The sequence below is a fragment of the Myiozetetes cayanensis genome, unplaced genomic scaffold (genome assembly GCF_022539395.1).
Source record: "Myiozetetes cayanensis isolate MyiCay16 unplaced genomic scaffold, myiCay2020 scf1, whole genome shotgun sequence".
Classification (NCBI taxonomy): Eukaryota; Metazoa; Chordata; class Aves; order Passeriformes; family Tyrannidae; genus Myiozetetes; species Myiozetetes cayanensis.
This window is the reverse complement of record NW_026086604.1, coordinates 132,868,115-132,883,244: the sequence shown is the minus strand read 5'-3', so window position 1 is coordinate 132,883,244 and position 15,130 is coordinate 132,868,115. Positions and strand designations below refer to the sequence as shown.

Sequence of the window (15,130 nt, the reverse complement as noted above, 5' to 3'; positions counted from 1 at the left end):
CTCTAAAAATTTCCGACTGCTGATAGTGCAAGGTCAGCTTTCCAACACAAACTACATTAGAGTTTCTGCTACTTTTATCATCACATAGCACAGAGTTGCAGCCATGAGGTATTAAGAGGAAACACTTAAACAAAAGCTTCATGAAAACATTTTGGATCTCAAACTGTTACTGCATCAGTACTAGAAATGTTGAAACTGGAAACTGCGTCAGATATATCCATTCAGCTATTGAACAAGATGTACAATTAATCCCTCTTGTTCATTGAAGATGACATCTAAATTAGCAGCAAGGATTCTTATTTTTTGGGGGTATTACCGTAGTTGAATAAGAAATGTTATGTTAAAGCTGCAGGAAAAATTTCTGAGTTTGTTAAACTTTATGCACAGTAAAAGAGGTGTTCGCATGTGCAGGCAGCATTTGCTGCTCAAACAACTGTTCACAGTTTCCTTTGGGAGCAGTGCAAGGAGGTAAGTTTGTGTAGCAGAGTTTGGGAATCCTTTGCTTACTGCTGATTTAACAAGAGTCAAACCAGAGATTGTTTGAAGTATGTATTATCTAGCAGATGCACTAGATCCTAAAAAAGAAAAACATTCCAGGGCAAATTTGAATTTGTTTTTCTGACATTTGCTAGTGCAGGAAATACTTTTAAAAAACTTGAGATCACTTTCTGCTTGTTTCTTCTCCTGTAAAGCCTCAAGAGCAGTAAGGGTTGGTTTTCCTGTCACACTTAAAGAACTATAATGGAAAGGACTTAGAAGGTACAATGTGCTTATTTCCATGTGATTTTAAGCATTCAAACTCTTTTTAACAGTAGATTAGCTAAACAGGTATTAGTAAAAACAGCTCAAAGCAATCCAGGCCAAAATGATGTCTCCATTGGTGCTTCTGTCTCAAAGCTTTCTTCTTCAGCATAAGAAAGGTTAGAAAAATATCTCAGTACTTTTTAAAGAATAAGCTGAAACCCTTCATATATACTCGAAGAGAATCAGTGAAATTCACTCCCTCTAAACACCCCAAAGAAATGCTATTTTAAATTGCCTTACACTCCTCCTTTTTCTGAAGAAATAAATTCCTACAGTCCAACTACATTCATTTCCACTGGCAATTTTTAAGCAGTGTGAAGTGACTTGAGGAGAGTGTTCCTGGCTTTTTTGAACTTTTCAACTTCATGGTGTTGTTTTAACTTACTGCATCCTTAGTTTGTGACTAGTTTTCAGTATTGCATTTAAACGTGTGGTTTGATAGAAAGAGTCCAAATGAGAATAAAGAGAATAATAAGTTCCTAAAATGCTACCTACAAGGAAAGATTGTGAAGTAATTCATGTTGTTGAACTGAAAAAATATGACCTGAGGATGTAAGTATTCAACTACATAAAGAAAAATTATAATGAGGAAGGGCCTTGTGCACTGTATTAGTTTTGGAGGGCAAGAAGTAATTACCTCAAATTTTATCACAGGCTTCAGAGTTAGAAACTGAGAGGCAAAGAATTACAATGGAGATGATAAAGCAGTGGAATAGGCTGCTGTGGAGGCTCCATATTTGCAGGTCTTAAAGAACAGGTTACAAAAACATCTGCAAGAAACAACATCAGTGTAGTGGTTCTGCCTGAGGTTAGGTCCTTCTCTTCATATGATCTGTGATTACACTAGCAAGTGCAAGCTATCTGGGAGGAAAGGGGGAGGAAACAAACCCTCCCCTTCAATTGGAAGCATGTGTGAACTCACTTTTAAAAATGTAAAATTAAAGCCAGATAGTCACCATAGTTGTTTTGTAATCCCTGAATATAACTTAGCTTGACTTCTGAAATTCAGTAATTCCTAATAAAGTGTTCCTTCATGTTTTTTTCTTTTGTAGTAGTATTCAAATTGGCATTTTGTAGACATTTACATTTGCTAACGGTTATTTCCCAAAATACAGCCCAAATAAGGATTACTGAAGGCCCATTATATGGGTATGTCTGTAAGATTCCCCATCCAAACCAGTACATCCACATGATGTGTCGCAGGCTGCTGGGAACGTGCCAGCCAAAATCCAGCAATGAACAAATGCCCATGCTGTAGAGCCCCTGAGCTCATCCAGCTCTACTGTTTCTATTTATGCTGCCTCATGTGATACCAGCATAAATATCTTTGCAGCATATTCCTGTGCTCCTCTGTTCAGAGAGGTTAAGCTTGCAGCCGTGGTATGGACATACTGTAAGAAGGGTTATTACTTTAACTGCTGTCACGTTAAATATAGGATATGTTTATCTTGTCGCTCTTCAGGAAGATATCTTTTAACAGCCAATGAATAATCAACCCAAAATAGATGAGGTTAAGTTGTGCTCATTTTATCAGTATGTTTAATTATTTAAATTATTATGCTAATTGTCATTTTAATATGTGCATATTGGGAATTTAGCAACCCTTTCCTGCAAAGATGGTTTTCAGCTGTCTTAGTACAATGAAATCTTATTGCTTTCACTACTGAAAGCTTCTATGGCTTTTAAAGTAATTTTTATTGCAATTGGCTGGTGCTATAAATTAGGTTTTCAAGTATTTTGATTATGAAAGGGAAATGGAGTTCAGTTAACTCTAATCAGGATTCCTGCCTGCTGACCTGGTTACCTGTACCACTGCTCTCTGTCATCCTCCAAACATCTGTTCTTTGACCCATTTTCCTTGCTGAATTTGTTGCTCCAGGGTTAGTTCTCATTCCTATCCGCCAATACTTAAGGAAATAATTGACCTTTTAAAACAAAATAAAAAAGTTATGTTTGAATTGAATTTCCTAAGCACTGTGAACACTCTACAACTATGTAGTATAAATAATGAATGGAGCGGAGTTGCAATATTACTATTTCTGCTAAAATGATATTGTTTGATTTGACAAATGCTAAGCCTTATGAACATTTATAATAATGATTGTCAGCTTTTACTGAATTCAAAAATTGAGAAAAAGCACTTAGATGTGAAATTATAGAAGTATATTGTATTTGACAATACCAACCTTTAGAGATAAAAAGTTAAAAAAAAATTTTTGCTGAAAGGCATAAATTAATTTCAGTAACTACAAAGGACGTTCAAATTGTAAAAATAACAGAGGAAGTAAAAGCTGTCTGGCATGCCAAACAGACTTTAATGTGATTATTAGGTACAGGTTTTTTAAATTAAAGGCAAAGAGATCTCAGATTTCATACTTGTGAAGTAATATCATTCACTTGTCTTACAGGATTTAAACTGATTCTGCTTGCTCCTGCAGTCACTAATCTCATGCATTTGTGTTGCAAAAACAGACTGATTGGGATTTGCTGCTTGTATAGAAGAACACTAAGGTAGACAGCAAAACAATAGCCAGGTGGCAGACATTCTGAATTACCATGAATCCTGAAAGCATAAGGTTTGGGGAGGTGGGTTCTTATTTTGTGGTATCTCTTGTATGCCCAGGCAACAGTTTCACCTTTAAGTCTGACTGTGTGAGTTCATACTCATTATACTTCATATGCCATTGTAAAATAGGTATCTTATTTTTGACGAATGCAAGCTCATTACTTTGCCAGCAAGAAAACATCTATATGAGAAATGGTCCATCTGTAAAAGCTCATGAATTCATTAGGTCTTTTGCTTCTGGAGATTAACTGTTTCCCTAAGTCAGTTTTACATTTCATTTTGTATACTGTGATTGTGTTAACTCAGTGTGCAGTCCAGTTGTGGATATTTTGAAACATTCACCCTTAGCAGTTTGCATATATTTATGTAATCAATAGTTCTTCCAGTTGCTTATTGAAGTATAAAGACCTAGCTCTGGATCAAGGTCCAAGAGAGGTTATGAATATCTAAGATGGGATTTAGATTATATGCAGGTCATGCAGATCCCTCAGTTTGAGAGTGAAGTCTTCAAAACACCTGTCTAATCCCACAGACACACCAGAATGACTCTGTTGATACCTGAGGGAGCAAAAGGTGGTTCCTCTTCACAGTACTCTCATTGTACAGTTTCATTCTGTGCACTCCTACAGTTGCACCTACCATTTTTGCAGAACTGGGCAGCAAATAGATGGCTTGTGGCTGGAATGAATGCAATATCCCACATAGCTTCCCACATAGCTCCTGGTGAGCTGGGTATGAATTCCATTGCAGAATTCAAGTCTTCTGACTCTCAAGAGGCAAATGCATTTTGCATCAGCAGCAGCAAAATAAGATGTCCAAGTAGTTGTTGCAGTGGGCATTTGAGGCAAACTCCTCTCTTATGAGTGCTCATAGTACTGAGCTAAAGACTCTCATGGATTTTAACTGACAAAACCCAAGCACAGTATGAAGTCTCCAGCATCATCACAAATTGCTAAGTTCTTCCTCTTGTATCCTGAAAAAAGGAGCAATTCTTTTGCTGCTTTAAATTAACTATTTGGGCACTTAAACTGGAGAGGGTTCTACATCTGGTGATTTAGGCCAAGTTTACCCTATTTTGGAGGCCGCATCTTAAGCTGCCCCATAATTAAACTCACTGTTTTGGGGATTTCTGTTGAGGTAGCTACCTCTTCTCCATCTGCTGTGGCAAAGTTCAGAACTACACATGGCTTCAAAGTCCATAACCATAAGAAAACTGTTGTTTCTGGCTGCAACTGGTGCTTCTAAGCAAATTCAGTTAAATTCATAACGTGTTTCTTAGTTCTTTCAAGAATAAAAGCACGTTCTCCTTAAAATACTCATTTGGCTGCGTTAGCATCCAATTCAACCTATAATTTACACAGTGGATAAAGACTGGTTATGTTACCTGCTTCTGGAAAAGTTGGTAACAATCTTCTGAACAAACTGTTTCAAGCAGTGCCAAAGCAAAGGCACATCTGATTTGAAATACGTCTTTTCAAGGGGTCTAGCAAGTTGGAAATGAGGGTACTTGCAAAATGGAGAATGATTTGGCTTGATGCTTCAGTATTTGAAGTTTCACCAATCTATTAAAACTGCAAGACAATTTTAGCAGCCCTGTAGTGTCTGTAAGGGAAGACACTGTATAAAGCAACAAATTTTGAGTCACATGGAAATAAAGGAAGGAGCCGTATTGTTGTCTGACTCGTGTCAAACGTTGCTGGATACAGTTGTGGATGCTATGAAAAAAAGCTGTTTAGATCTAGATTGGAAGAACAATTCAGTGCAGCAAATAGCATTTTGGTCATAAAGGGAGAACTTTAAATTTGGCAATTCTGTGCAGTTCTGGAAGGTTAGATATATAAAAACCTACTACTTTGACAAAGGCAGGAAGGCATTAAAATTCTTCTGTATCTGGCTTTCCTTTATGAGAAAAATGTGATTATAACTCAAATTAACCTCCAAGATTCAAGAAATTCCTCATTGCTTCACAGTTGCCTCAACTACTCACAGGCCTTCTCCACGTTATTTTTCCCATTATTCCACAGATCCTGGCATTTTGGCATGACATAACTAGATAGAGAGCATGCAGCAAGATGTGGACGAACAGACACTGCTGCTGGGACAGCAAATTTCTGACAGTTGATGCTGAGAAACCATGGTTGCTTTAGGAAATACTTAGAGAACATCTGGTCAAGAAGATGCTAACAATAATAGAAAATGTTACCAGAACCTCCAGTTTTCAGTAGCACGATAGCAGGTCATCCTTCTTTGCAGGGACGTTTATGTACGTTTGGGAAGCCAAGTGACATGGATTATTTTTTCCTGTACAAATTCCTCATTGTTTTCTCAAAATATTTTCAGAACCCAAGAGGTTTGTACTTCTGTGCCCATCTGTTGCAATCCTAATCAAAATATTATCCTAGAGAAGAAGGTACATTGTTGCCAACAGTAGCTTCCCAGGAGACAGAGAAATGGTAAAGGCTTCAGTGCCACGTGTGCCCTGTGAAGTTGGGCTGTGGTGGTGCTGGAGGTGTCAGCCGAAGGAATGGGCTGGTGGCTGCTGCTCTGAGAATGGCAGTTGTTCTTCATCTTCTGCCCAAGGGCTTTCTCTCTCTGTTTGGCATCAGTAGGATCACTGTGCTTGACTTTACAGGGTTTTTCCTCTAAGTCTGTCACATTTCTGTGTGTTTTTTATGCCTGCCTTCCCTGCAGGGTGAAAAGTACCCTCTCATTTATGTGATAGCAAAACTTGCTTTTGCCTGGGCATCTGAGAGTCTTCTAAGCTGATTCTGAATTATTTTTTTCTCCTGTATATCTCTGAAGCATCAATTGTTCCATCTGAAAGAGGTGGCAGGTGTCCAGGGTAATAAGAGATTTAACATCTGGATGGTCATGATGAGAAATGTTTTTACTGCTAGGTGTCTTGTTGAGTAGCAACTAGTCTTTGTGATCTGGACTAATTGTCAGCAGTACAGGAGGAAACCAGCTCTGTCTGGCTTTCATCACATAAAATCATCCCACTAATCCCACTTGCTTTCGATAGAATCTTTTTATAGCTGAAGAGCTATTGAAACTGAGTTCAGAAGGGAGTTCTCAGAAGCAAACCGTTCCTGTGGTTTCTTTCTGTAGGTCCCATAGTAAGATGGTTTGATTTCTACTTCAGCAATTTGATTGCTTGCATCCAGGGTGGTTTGTTTTTTTTTTTTGCCATCTTTATCTGTCTAAGGAAATCTGTTTCTCTGTGCATGCAGTGACTTGTGTTATCCCTGGTGGACTACAATATTTAAAGTTGATACCTGTAAAATAATGCAGTGTCTGTTCAACAGTACAAATACTTGAAGGAATATGAGATCTGCTCTCTTCGGTTTTAAATCAATTTCACAGTCTTGATCCTTATTATTTAAGGTGTCCCCAGACCCAGGATTTCTTAAGGGAGCATGGCTAGTACTCTGGTGGAAGCTGTTGTCAAGAACAGTAGGCTGTTAGCACAACTTTTCACAGTCAGGATAAAACTCATAATTTAATATACATGAAAACCACAATTGTAAAGCATTATGCAGGAACAAACAGCAAGGATAACGAGAAGAGTAATTCTATAAGTGCTTCATACTTTGAATAACAGTATTTCCAGGTATGTTATCTGCTAATGAAAAAGTAATAATGTCATATAAGCAAGTTATGATAAGTAATTGAGTAGAGAAAGCAATGAAACAACTTACATTGGATAACTTAGTGAATTTTTTATGAATCAGTTAAGAACTAGCTAGTAAATAACACTGCTCACCTCTGGAGAAGAAATCTAAATTGATATTAAGGATGTCAGAAAGCATGGAGGAACTGGTAACAAGATTTGAGTGGCAAGAACAATGATTATACTCAAACAGATCAAACTGAAATACAATTTCATATGTTCCATAGGTTGGATTCCTAGTAATTCTCAGTAGTTTAATACTGACATGTTAATGACTCTCTTGCCCTTTGTCAACATCTTTAACAACAATGACAGTTAAAGCTGATGGACAAATGAATCTGAAGTCAAAATAAGTGATACCTGAACTCTCAGTGAAAAGAGCTGGAGTAAACATGAACTGTACATAGCACCTGGAAAAGGACTTGTAATCATCCATATGAAGAAGAAAGCTTACAAAAAAAAAAAAAAAAGACAAGTAATCTCCCCCTGTAGCCTGTCAATGATGATAGTAAAGCTGTAAGAAGCCTGATGAGTTGTCAAACTTACGTCAACTGAAGGTGCTTGTTCAGTGTTTGTAATTGTAGATTTTCAGTATCTAAACCATACACACAGTTGTTATTTCGAGCTTACCCAGTGAATGTTCAAATTGAAAGTCCATCAAAATGTGAACAGATACCACAAAGCCCTCAAAAGATAAAGTCTGGGAAATATTAGATGTGATGAATGGAATAACTTACTACGAATATTACATCTGGATTCACCAAGTTACAATGACTGAAGTTGGTCAACATAAGATAACCTATGGCAAGACTATTTCTCCTGGACTTTTTGCATGTAAGGGGAAATCTGAAATGCATTTAGGATCTAGGAATAAGCTAAAGTCCTTCACTGTTCAGGTGGATGGGGCTGGTTTAGATTCTAGTCCCATCAGATGTAATATGCAGCAAAATTTGTATCTACTACAGGATACCTAACACTAACCTCATTTGGGAACACCTGTCTTGTAAAGGAAACTTTAATCCAGCATATTGATTTGCACCACTTCCAGTGCAAAGTTTGTGTTGCATGTGTAGTCTCCATTTGAAAGATAAAATTATAGTTGCTGACCTCTGAAAACCTCAGAGGTTCAACACAGAGAAAACTGAACATTGGCACTGTATCTGATTTTGTCTTTGGCAACTTGTTCTGCTCTGTTTTATTTAGGAAATCTTTTTTGCTCTCTTTTTTCCCACCTTTATGGCCTTATGAGCAGGCTGTACATCTTCAAAAGACTTACTTAAAAAATAGCAAAATGGTTTAGAAACAGTTTTCTGGAACACATGAACATAGATAGGGCCTTGTCATATTTGCAGTGAATCCACTGCATCATTGCAGGAAGCTCTAAAGGATCAGCTACTTGTTTGCATGGCAAATTCTTCTTGCTCTTCTCAAAAAAATCTATTATAATCCAGTTTATATAACATAATTTCTATTTAAGAGATGCATAGCAGGACACTACTAAGGATCCATTCTGTTCAGCAGTCAAGAATGGTTTCCGCTCCCCTCAGTCTTTTAAATCATTGGCTCTATAGAGACACTTTGCTAATAACGAAGATGGAACACAAACATTTTAATTTGGATTATTTTAGACTATAAATTATTCAAGGAAGGCAATTTCTGTTAGTGGATCATTTGTTTCAAGAAGGATCCATCCTGTTGTTTCAAAATTGGGGTCATGCAGATCCTAGAACTGTTAGTGCCACTTAAAATTATCTGTTGATATTACAGTATTCTGAATTTTTTTCTTAGAACAATTTAAGCTTCATCATACTGCAGCAGTAGAAACCGGAGTTTTCTGTGCCAGATGTCTACCTCTGGATAAAGGTTTTGGTTAATTAGAGTTGGGATTTCATTGTTCACAGGGTTTTCATTTGAACTTAATCATCCCAGAAAATGAGGCCTAATTTTTAGGGAAAATAGACCACTTTGCCTTGTTAAGTCTTGCTGTCATTTCCTTAAGGAGATCCAGCACCGGCCTATTTTTACAGCAAACTGCTGCAATTTCATGGGCAGGAAGATGGGTGGGAGGAACCAAACAGACAAGACTAGAAGCAGACGGTACCAGAGTATTTTAACTGTTGAAGTACTCGCCTGTGGATCTTGTCATAGAACAAAAACCCTGAATCTTTGTATTTAATTCTTCTCCCGGCAAATGGCTGTGCAAACTCCTGGCAGGTTTGCTCTCTAGTGCTGCTCTGCACAGGGGACAATTGTTACTGTTGACATTAAGCAGCTAAAACAGCAGATGTCTGTGCTGTGGCTCAGAGGCCTAAATGATTCCTATTGTGGGTCAATCCCATGGAGAGGAATTCCTGACTTTGTAAATGATGCGTTTTTTAATTTTTGCTCTGGGCAGCACACTGCACACACCTTACCCTGAATGGATGTTAACATCTGAAGTCCCAGATTCAGGCAGCAGGAAACACAGGGAAACATCCCACACAGTATCAGTTTTGATCCCGGGTGTTGCCTGTTTGCATTTTAAGTTTGATTTGAGTGGCTCAAGATTACTTGATTTTCATTTCTTTTCACAAAGACCTCACATTCAAAAAAACCCGAAAGAAACTGAAATCTGGTATTCAGAAAATCTTTTCAGTATATAAAAAGCTTACATAATTCTTTGGATGTGACATTTTAAGATTTTTTTTTTTTTTGTGGTACTTGAATTTGGGATTCCAGATCAGTACCTAAAGGGTGCCACAAGAGAACTGGAGAGGGACTTTTTAAAAGGGCCTGTAGTGACAGGACAAGGGGGAATGTCTTTAAACTGAGAGTAGGTTTAGATTAGGTATTAGGAAGAAATTCTTTACTGTGAGGATGGTGAGGCACTGGAACAAGTTGTCTGGAAAAGCTGTGGATGCCCTGTCCCTGGAAGTGTTCAAGGCCAGGTTGGATGGAGCTCTGAGCAACCTCGTCTAGTGGAAGATGTCCCTGCCCATGTCAGAGGGGTTGAAACTGGATGATCCTTTGACCCAACCCAAACCACTCTGTAATCACTTGATACAACAAAGACGCTAAATAATTTAAAGGATCGTAATTTTAAATGAAGCCTGTCTTTGTTACCTGTAGTGTGGTCTAGAAATTTGGGATGGGGAAGCTTCTTATTCTGGGTGGGGGGAAGCCTGTTTGTTTCCTTACAGACAGAACAAACTTAGAGATGATAATTTTTTGCTTTAAAAAACCCAAAATGCTCAATCTGGTATTACTTTTCTCCCAGGACAGATATTTCAGTGTACATGGAGTGTTTGAAGCAGACAGCTCTCCATCCTTTGGATTCTCAGTGATAAACTTTTTTCCTGAAGAATCAGGACTTAGGAGGTGTCTTTGCTGATCTTTGGCAGTCAAACTGTTAAATTTTATTTTGGGACTCAATGCCTGTCCATTTCTATGCTTCATCATCTGGACCTATGTGGGTTCTTTTGTTTAGTATTTAGAAACTAATGTATAGAAGATAACTAATGTGTTTTCTCCCCTTCTCCTTGTGGTATTTTTAGGTTGGAAAATCAGGTTTTAACAAGGAAAGAAAACAAAATTTTAATATCCATGTCAGTGTAGGATGGTGATAGAAACGTGTAGCGTCACTTACATTATTTTAATCAACCAGGAACGCTTTAGAAAGGCCAAAGTCTGGAAAGTTACTTTTAGCCAGTTTGGGCTCTACATATGAGCACAGGCAGCCAAAGAACATCAGTTTCACTGTATTTAAGGTATCTTCAATGCAGGCATTTTGCAGTAAGCTGATAATTAGTTCTTCAGTAGCCCCTACACCGTAACTTTTTTAATAGTCATTTATTTTTGTTGCTTTCTTGCAGGTTACCATGAAAGCCAAACAACTGAAGGATTCCGTTACATATACACCAGGTGTGTGCTACTAGATCCTCACTAATGCTTATGAAAGTCACTGTATTTGGGTGATAGCTGTTTGAAAGTCACTGTATTTGGGTGATAGCTGTTTTTCAGGGTCGGCTTTGCAGAGAGACTTCTGCAACCTTGGCTTACTTTGAGCAAAGAGAAGAACTGATGGGTATTCTGAGAGAACACTTCCCTTTAGTTACAACCTCCCAGACTTTCTTACTTGGTTTATTGTGGGTTTTGTTCCCTTGTTCAGGCTGTTCTGTTTGTTTATATCAGTGTGGGAATTTAGTAGCACTTCCCATATATCAGATAAACTCCTAACTGGCAAAGTTCATTGCTTCATCACCTTGATTTCTCAATAAGCATTTTCTCTAAGCTCTCAGTCCAGAAGAGCTTTTTCTGCACTCTGCACTATTCCATGTACCTTTAATTTGTTCCCTACTTCTGACAGGTACCATTAGGCTCTCTGAGCTTAAAACGCTGGCCCATTCCAAAAATGTCAAAACCAGCATGAATTTGCCAGATCACATAATCACCCAGCGAGACAGGGAGGAGGAAGAGGAGGAGGAGGGGAACTACTATCATATACGAGAGCAGATGGATGTCCAGACTGATCCAAAGGAGACCATTGGAAGTGAAACCAGACACCGCAAACGCAGAATTGTCAAAGCACCTGAAGTGGCTGCGCTGGCACTGGAAGAGAAGGGCAGAGGGAGACGTCAGAGAGATTTTGATAACACTGAGCAAGAGGAGGAGAGTGATGATGAGAGCAGAAAAAGAGAGAAAAGCCGTGCCCCAGAAGAACTGTGGACTCAAAACCAACAGAAACTTCTTGAAATGGCCCTGCAGCAGTATCCAAAGGGAACGTCGGATCGCTGGGATAAAATAGCAAAATGTGTTCCTGGAAAGAGCAAGGTATGCCTAATTTTGTTTGAACTGTAGTATAAAGTGAGGAGAAACGTATTTTCTACCAATTTATGATTACCTTGGGGTCCATGGCTTTACTCTGCCCATCAGTCCAGTTGAAGGCAAACTGAGCAGTGTTACTGTCATATTTGTTGCTTTATTTAAAATATTTTCTCATTTATTTCAGTTTGTTTAATCTATTACAGAAAACGTTGAGATAACTCCTGTTTCATTTAAAATACCTACCCCTCCTCTGCCTTTCAGATCTTCAATTGCAGGACAAATTAGATTTTAAACCAAATTTTGATTCAAAGTTAGTAACCAAATGTTGGTGAGCTGCTTTGCTTAGACTCTCACAATACTTTTCTCAACCCATCTCAGTGAACAAAAAAAATACATAATCCGTCTGTAAGTGTTAAATGCTCAATAATGTACCTAATGTTCTTTTTGTAAGTACAGTCTTTTAAAAATAGCATTGCCATTGATATAGTTGGTCTGTGCTCGATTTCCTAATAGCTGTGATAGCTTTGTTTGCTTGCTTCAGTTGTTGTAGCTGCAGAAAATCCTTGTTTTATTTGTGCCAAGCACAGTGTGAGAGAGCAGGAAACACGGCGGGGAGGGATTTGTGTGTTTCTCTGGCTCTGAAGCTGTTCTGCAGTATTTGGTGTCAGTAGGTGCTGTGTTAGTGACCTTGAAGGCTTGTTTTAACCCATCTTAGTGTGGCTCACACCAGAGAACTGTTTTCAGTAGATATTACAATACAACTGTTTAATAATTGCTCCTTGCAGTCACTGTCAAGAAGTACAAGGCAGCTGTTTCTTGGGTCTGTGTGCTCTTCCGACAGATAAATTATCCATTAAGAAACATAAACTGCAAGTTCATTTTTCTAATCTGCTCTTCACTAGATGTAGATCCTCCTTCTGAAATTGTGTGCAACGTTAAAACAAAACCCAACCAACAACTACCAAGAAAACCCAAACCAAACAAACCCACTCAGACAAAAAAAAACAAAACCAGACAAAAAACTCCCTCAAACAATATCCCCCAAGAAAACCCAAACCACCCCCCAAAAAATCCCTCACAACCCCCAGAATCCAACTCTTCCTCTAGAATAAGATAGCCTCTATAGAGTTAAAGCAATACTAAAATATCACCCTTTGAATAACACTTCTGTGTTTTCTTTCAGGAGGAGTGTATAGCAAGATACAAGCTGCTTGTTGAACTGGTACAAAAGAAAAGAATGGCTAAAAGCTGAATGTGGTGAGCAGAAGAGATTGTAGCTTTGTCAAAGTTTTAAATGTCATGTGCAGGAAACTGCATTTTTGTACCTCAGTATTTCTATACGTCATGTGCCTTAGTAAAAGAAAATATTAATAAATCTTATACCATCTTACCCGTTTTGTGTGCTGAAGAATGAAGGTGTGTTTGTACTGAAGTGCTGCTTATGCAGATGTGTGATAACATTGTCTTTAAAAATGAGTGGACCTTTAGGGAAACCCCCTCTGACAATCAGATACTGTAACTGGTGGGTTTACAGCCAATGGATATTCAGCATATAAATAATTTATGTTTGTTTTGAAAGAGAGAATTGACATGAGAATAATGAAACTCTGCACTCAAAATATATTCTTTCTTGCAGCTCTCAAGTCATGACCATATGCTTATAAATATCTCATTCTTATAAATATCTGGTCATATTTTGAAAGAAGTACTATTTCTAATTTCAACTGCCACGTACATTTATACTGCCTGCAATGCAGTACCTTTTCTGCCAGCCCTGCAGTGATATACAGTGATATTTGATTGCATTGTTTATTGGGCAGAGTTAAAATGGGTAAAAACACTAGAGGTCTAAATTTTTTAATTGGAAATTAAGAGCTATAAGGCACTTCAGGATCACTTTTTAAGTACAGAATGGCAAATATTATTGGGCTAAGAGTTCTCATATTTGGGGAGTTGTTGTATACCCTGGATTCAATATAGTTTGATTTTATATTTGAGGAATAGGTAGTAAGGGTTATTATTCCGTTCTTGTTATTTTGTTTTGTATAACTTTTCCAAAGTTATGAAAAGCTTAAAATGCTGGAGTAATAACTTAATGGGCTCTAAATAACAGCAATAAATCAGAGCAGTGATCACAGTCTTTTGCAAGAAACATTAAGGACTTGCATTTTTTAAGTAGTATTTATCACTTAAATTCTGATTTAATACCAGGATTCTAAAAAGTTTTTGAGCTTTAATTCAAAATCAAAATGAAAACTCAAGAGGATCATGTATCTGAACACAAAACTGAAGCTTGGCAGCTGAAAGACTCCATGAACTTTCTGCTATTTCCACTGCTGATTTCCCCAGTAACTGTTTGCCAACTGTGCTGCTTCTGACAGATCAGCATTTCACAAAATTTCATCCCATTCCCATAAAACTTTAAGGGTGAAGTATTTAGAGAATATAACGATGTTCCACATTCATTCCTTTACCAGTTGGAACATTTTTTTAATCCTATGTAAAAAAATAACCTTAGTTGGTAGAAATGATATTATGGAAACTTAGCTAGGCACAAAGTAGTGATGCATCTAAATTTTGTTTCACAGAGAATGTCACAGGTTAACTGCACTGGAAATTAAAACATATTTAGAAGCTGAACTGTGATCTGGGGTGCTAATTGGTCAAACAGTAATTACCTATGAAGGAAGAATCTTAGTGAGATAAGTGAGGTATTTTCAAGAGCTACCAGGAAATCTTAAATTTAAAAAGCTATTAGTCATCCAGAACTCTCAAAGAGAGACGACTGTAACTATAAAACAAGGTCATTGAAGTGGCTGCAAAGAAAAGTTACTAAAACAGCAAGGGGAATTCATGAAAATTAATGGGCAGAGCTGTGGTAGAAGAACCTGAGCAAATGGAGATGTATTGTTCATGCAAATACAGACTGATAATGGGAACATTTCTGCTTTTTCAAAAAAAAGAAGGAAGCAAGTAACGGGAGAGTTTGGCCCGTGAGAAAAGAGTCATCTTTCCTTTCCACTCTGGATTTACAAGACTTTGCCTGGAATGGTGTGCCTGGTTCAGTATATCACACTCCAACAAAGATGTAGAGCATCCAGAAGAGAGCAGAGAGAATGATCCAGTGTCTACAATGCCTGACTTGGTGGGAAGGACAGAAGGAATTTGCTCTAGACCAGACAGAGAGAGAAGTCTTCTAAGTGTGTAAAAGGGAGCTTTGTGTGATCTCTGTGTTTCCCTGATGTGATCCATACAGACCTGTTACATGTCTGTAGTGGCTCTGAAGA

The 15,130-nt window shown here is 37.9% G+C and overlaps 1 protein-coding gene across 2 annotated transcripts in view; it reads left to right on the top strand.

Annotated features, from left to right (window-relative positions):
• DNAJC1 (DnaJ heat shock protein family (Hsp40) member C1) overlaps positions 1-13,233 on the top strand; it is a 102,663-nt gene extending 89,430 nt beyond the window's left edge. For both annotated transcript variants that reach the window (XM_050325669.1, XM_050325678.1), the window contains exons 10-12: positions 10,892-10,940; positions 11,386-11,849; positions 13,027-13,233. In XM_050325669.1, coding sequence (XP_050181626.1) covers positions 10,892-10,940; positions 11,386-11,849; positions 13,027-13,095 — 582 coding nt within the window. In that variant the 3' untranslated portion in view covers positions 13,096-13,233. The remainder of the gene's footprint in view (positions 1-10,891; positions 10,941-11,385; positions 11,850-13,026) is intronic.
• The last annotated feature ends 1,897 nt before the right edge of the window (positions 13,234-15,130 follow it).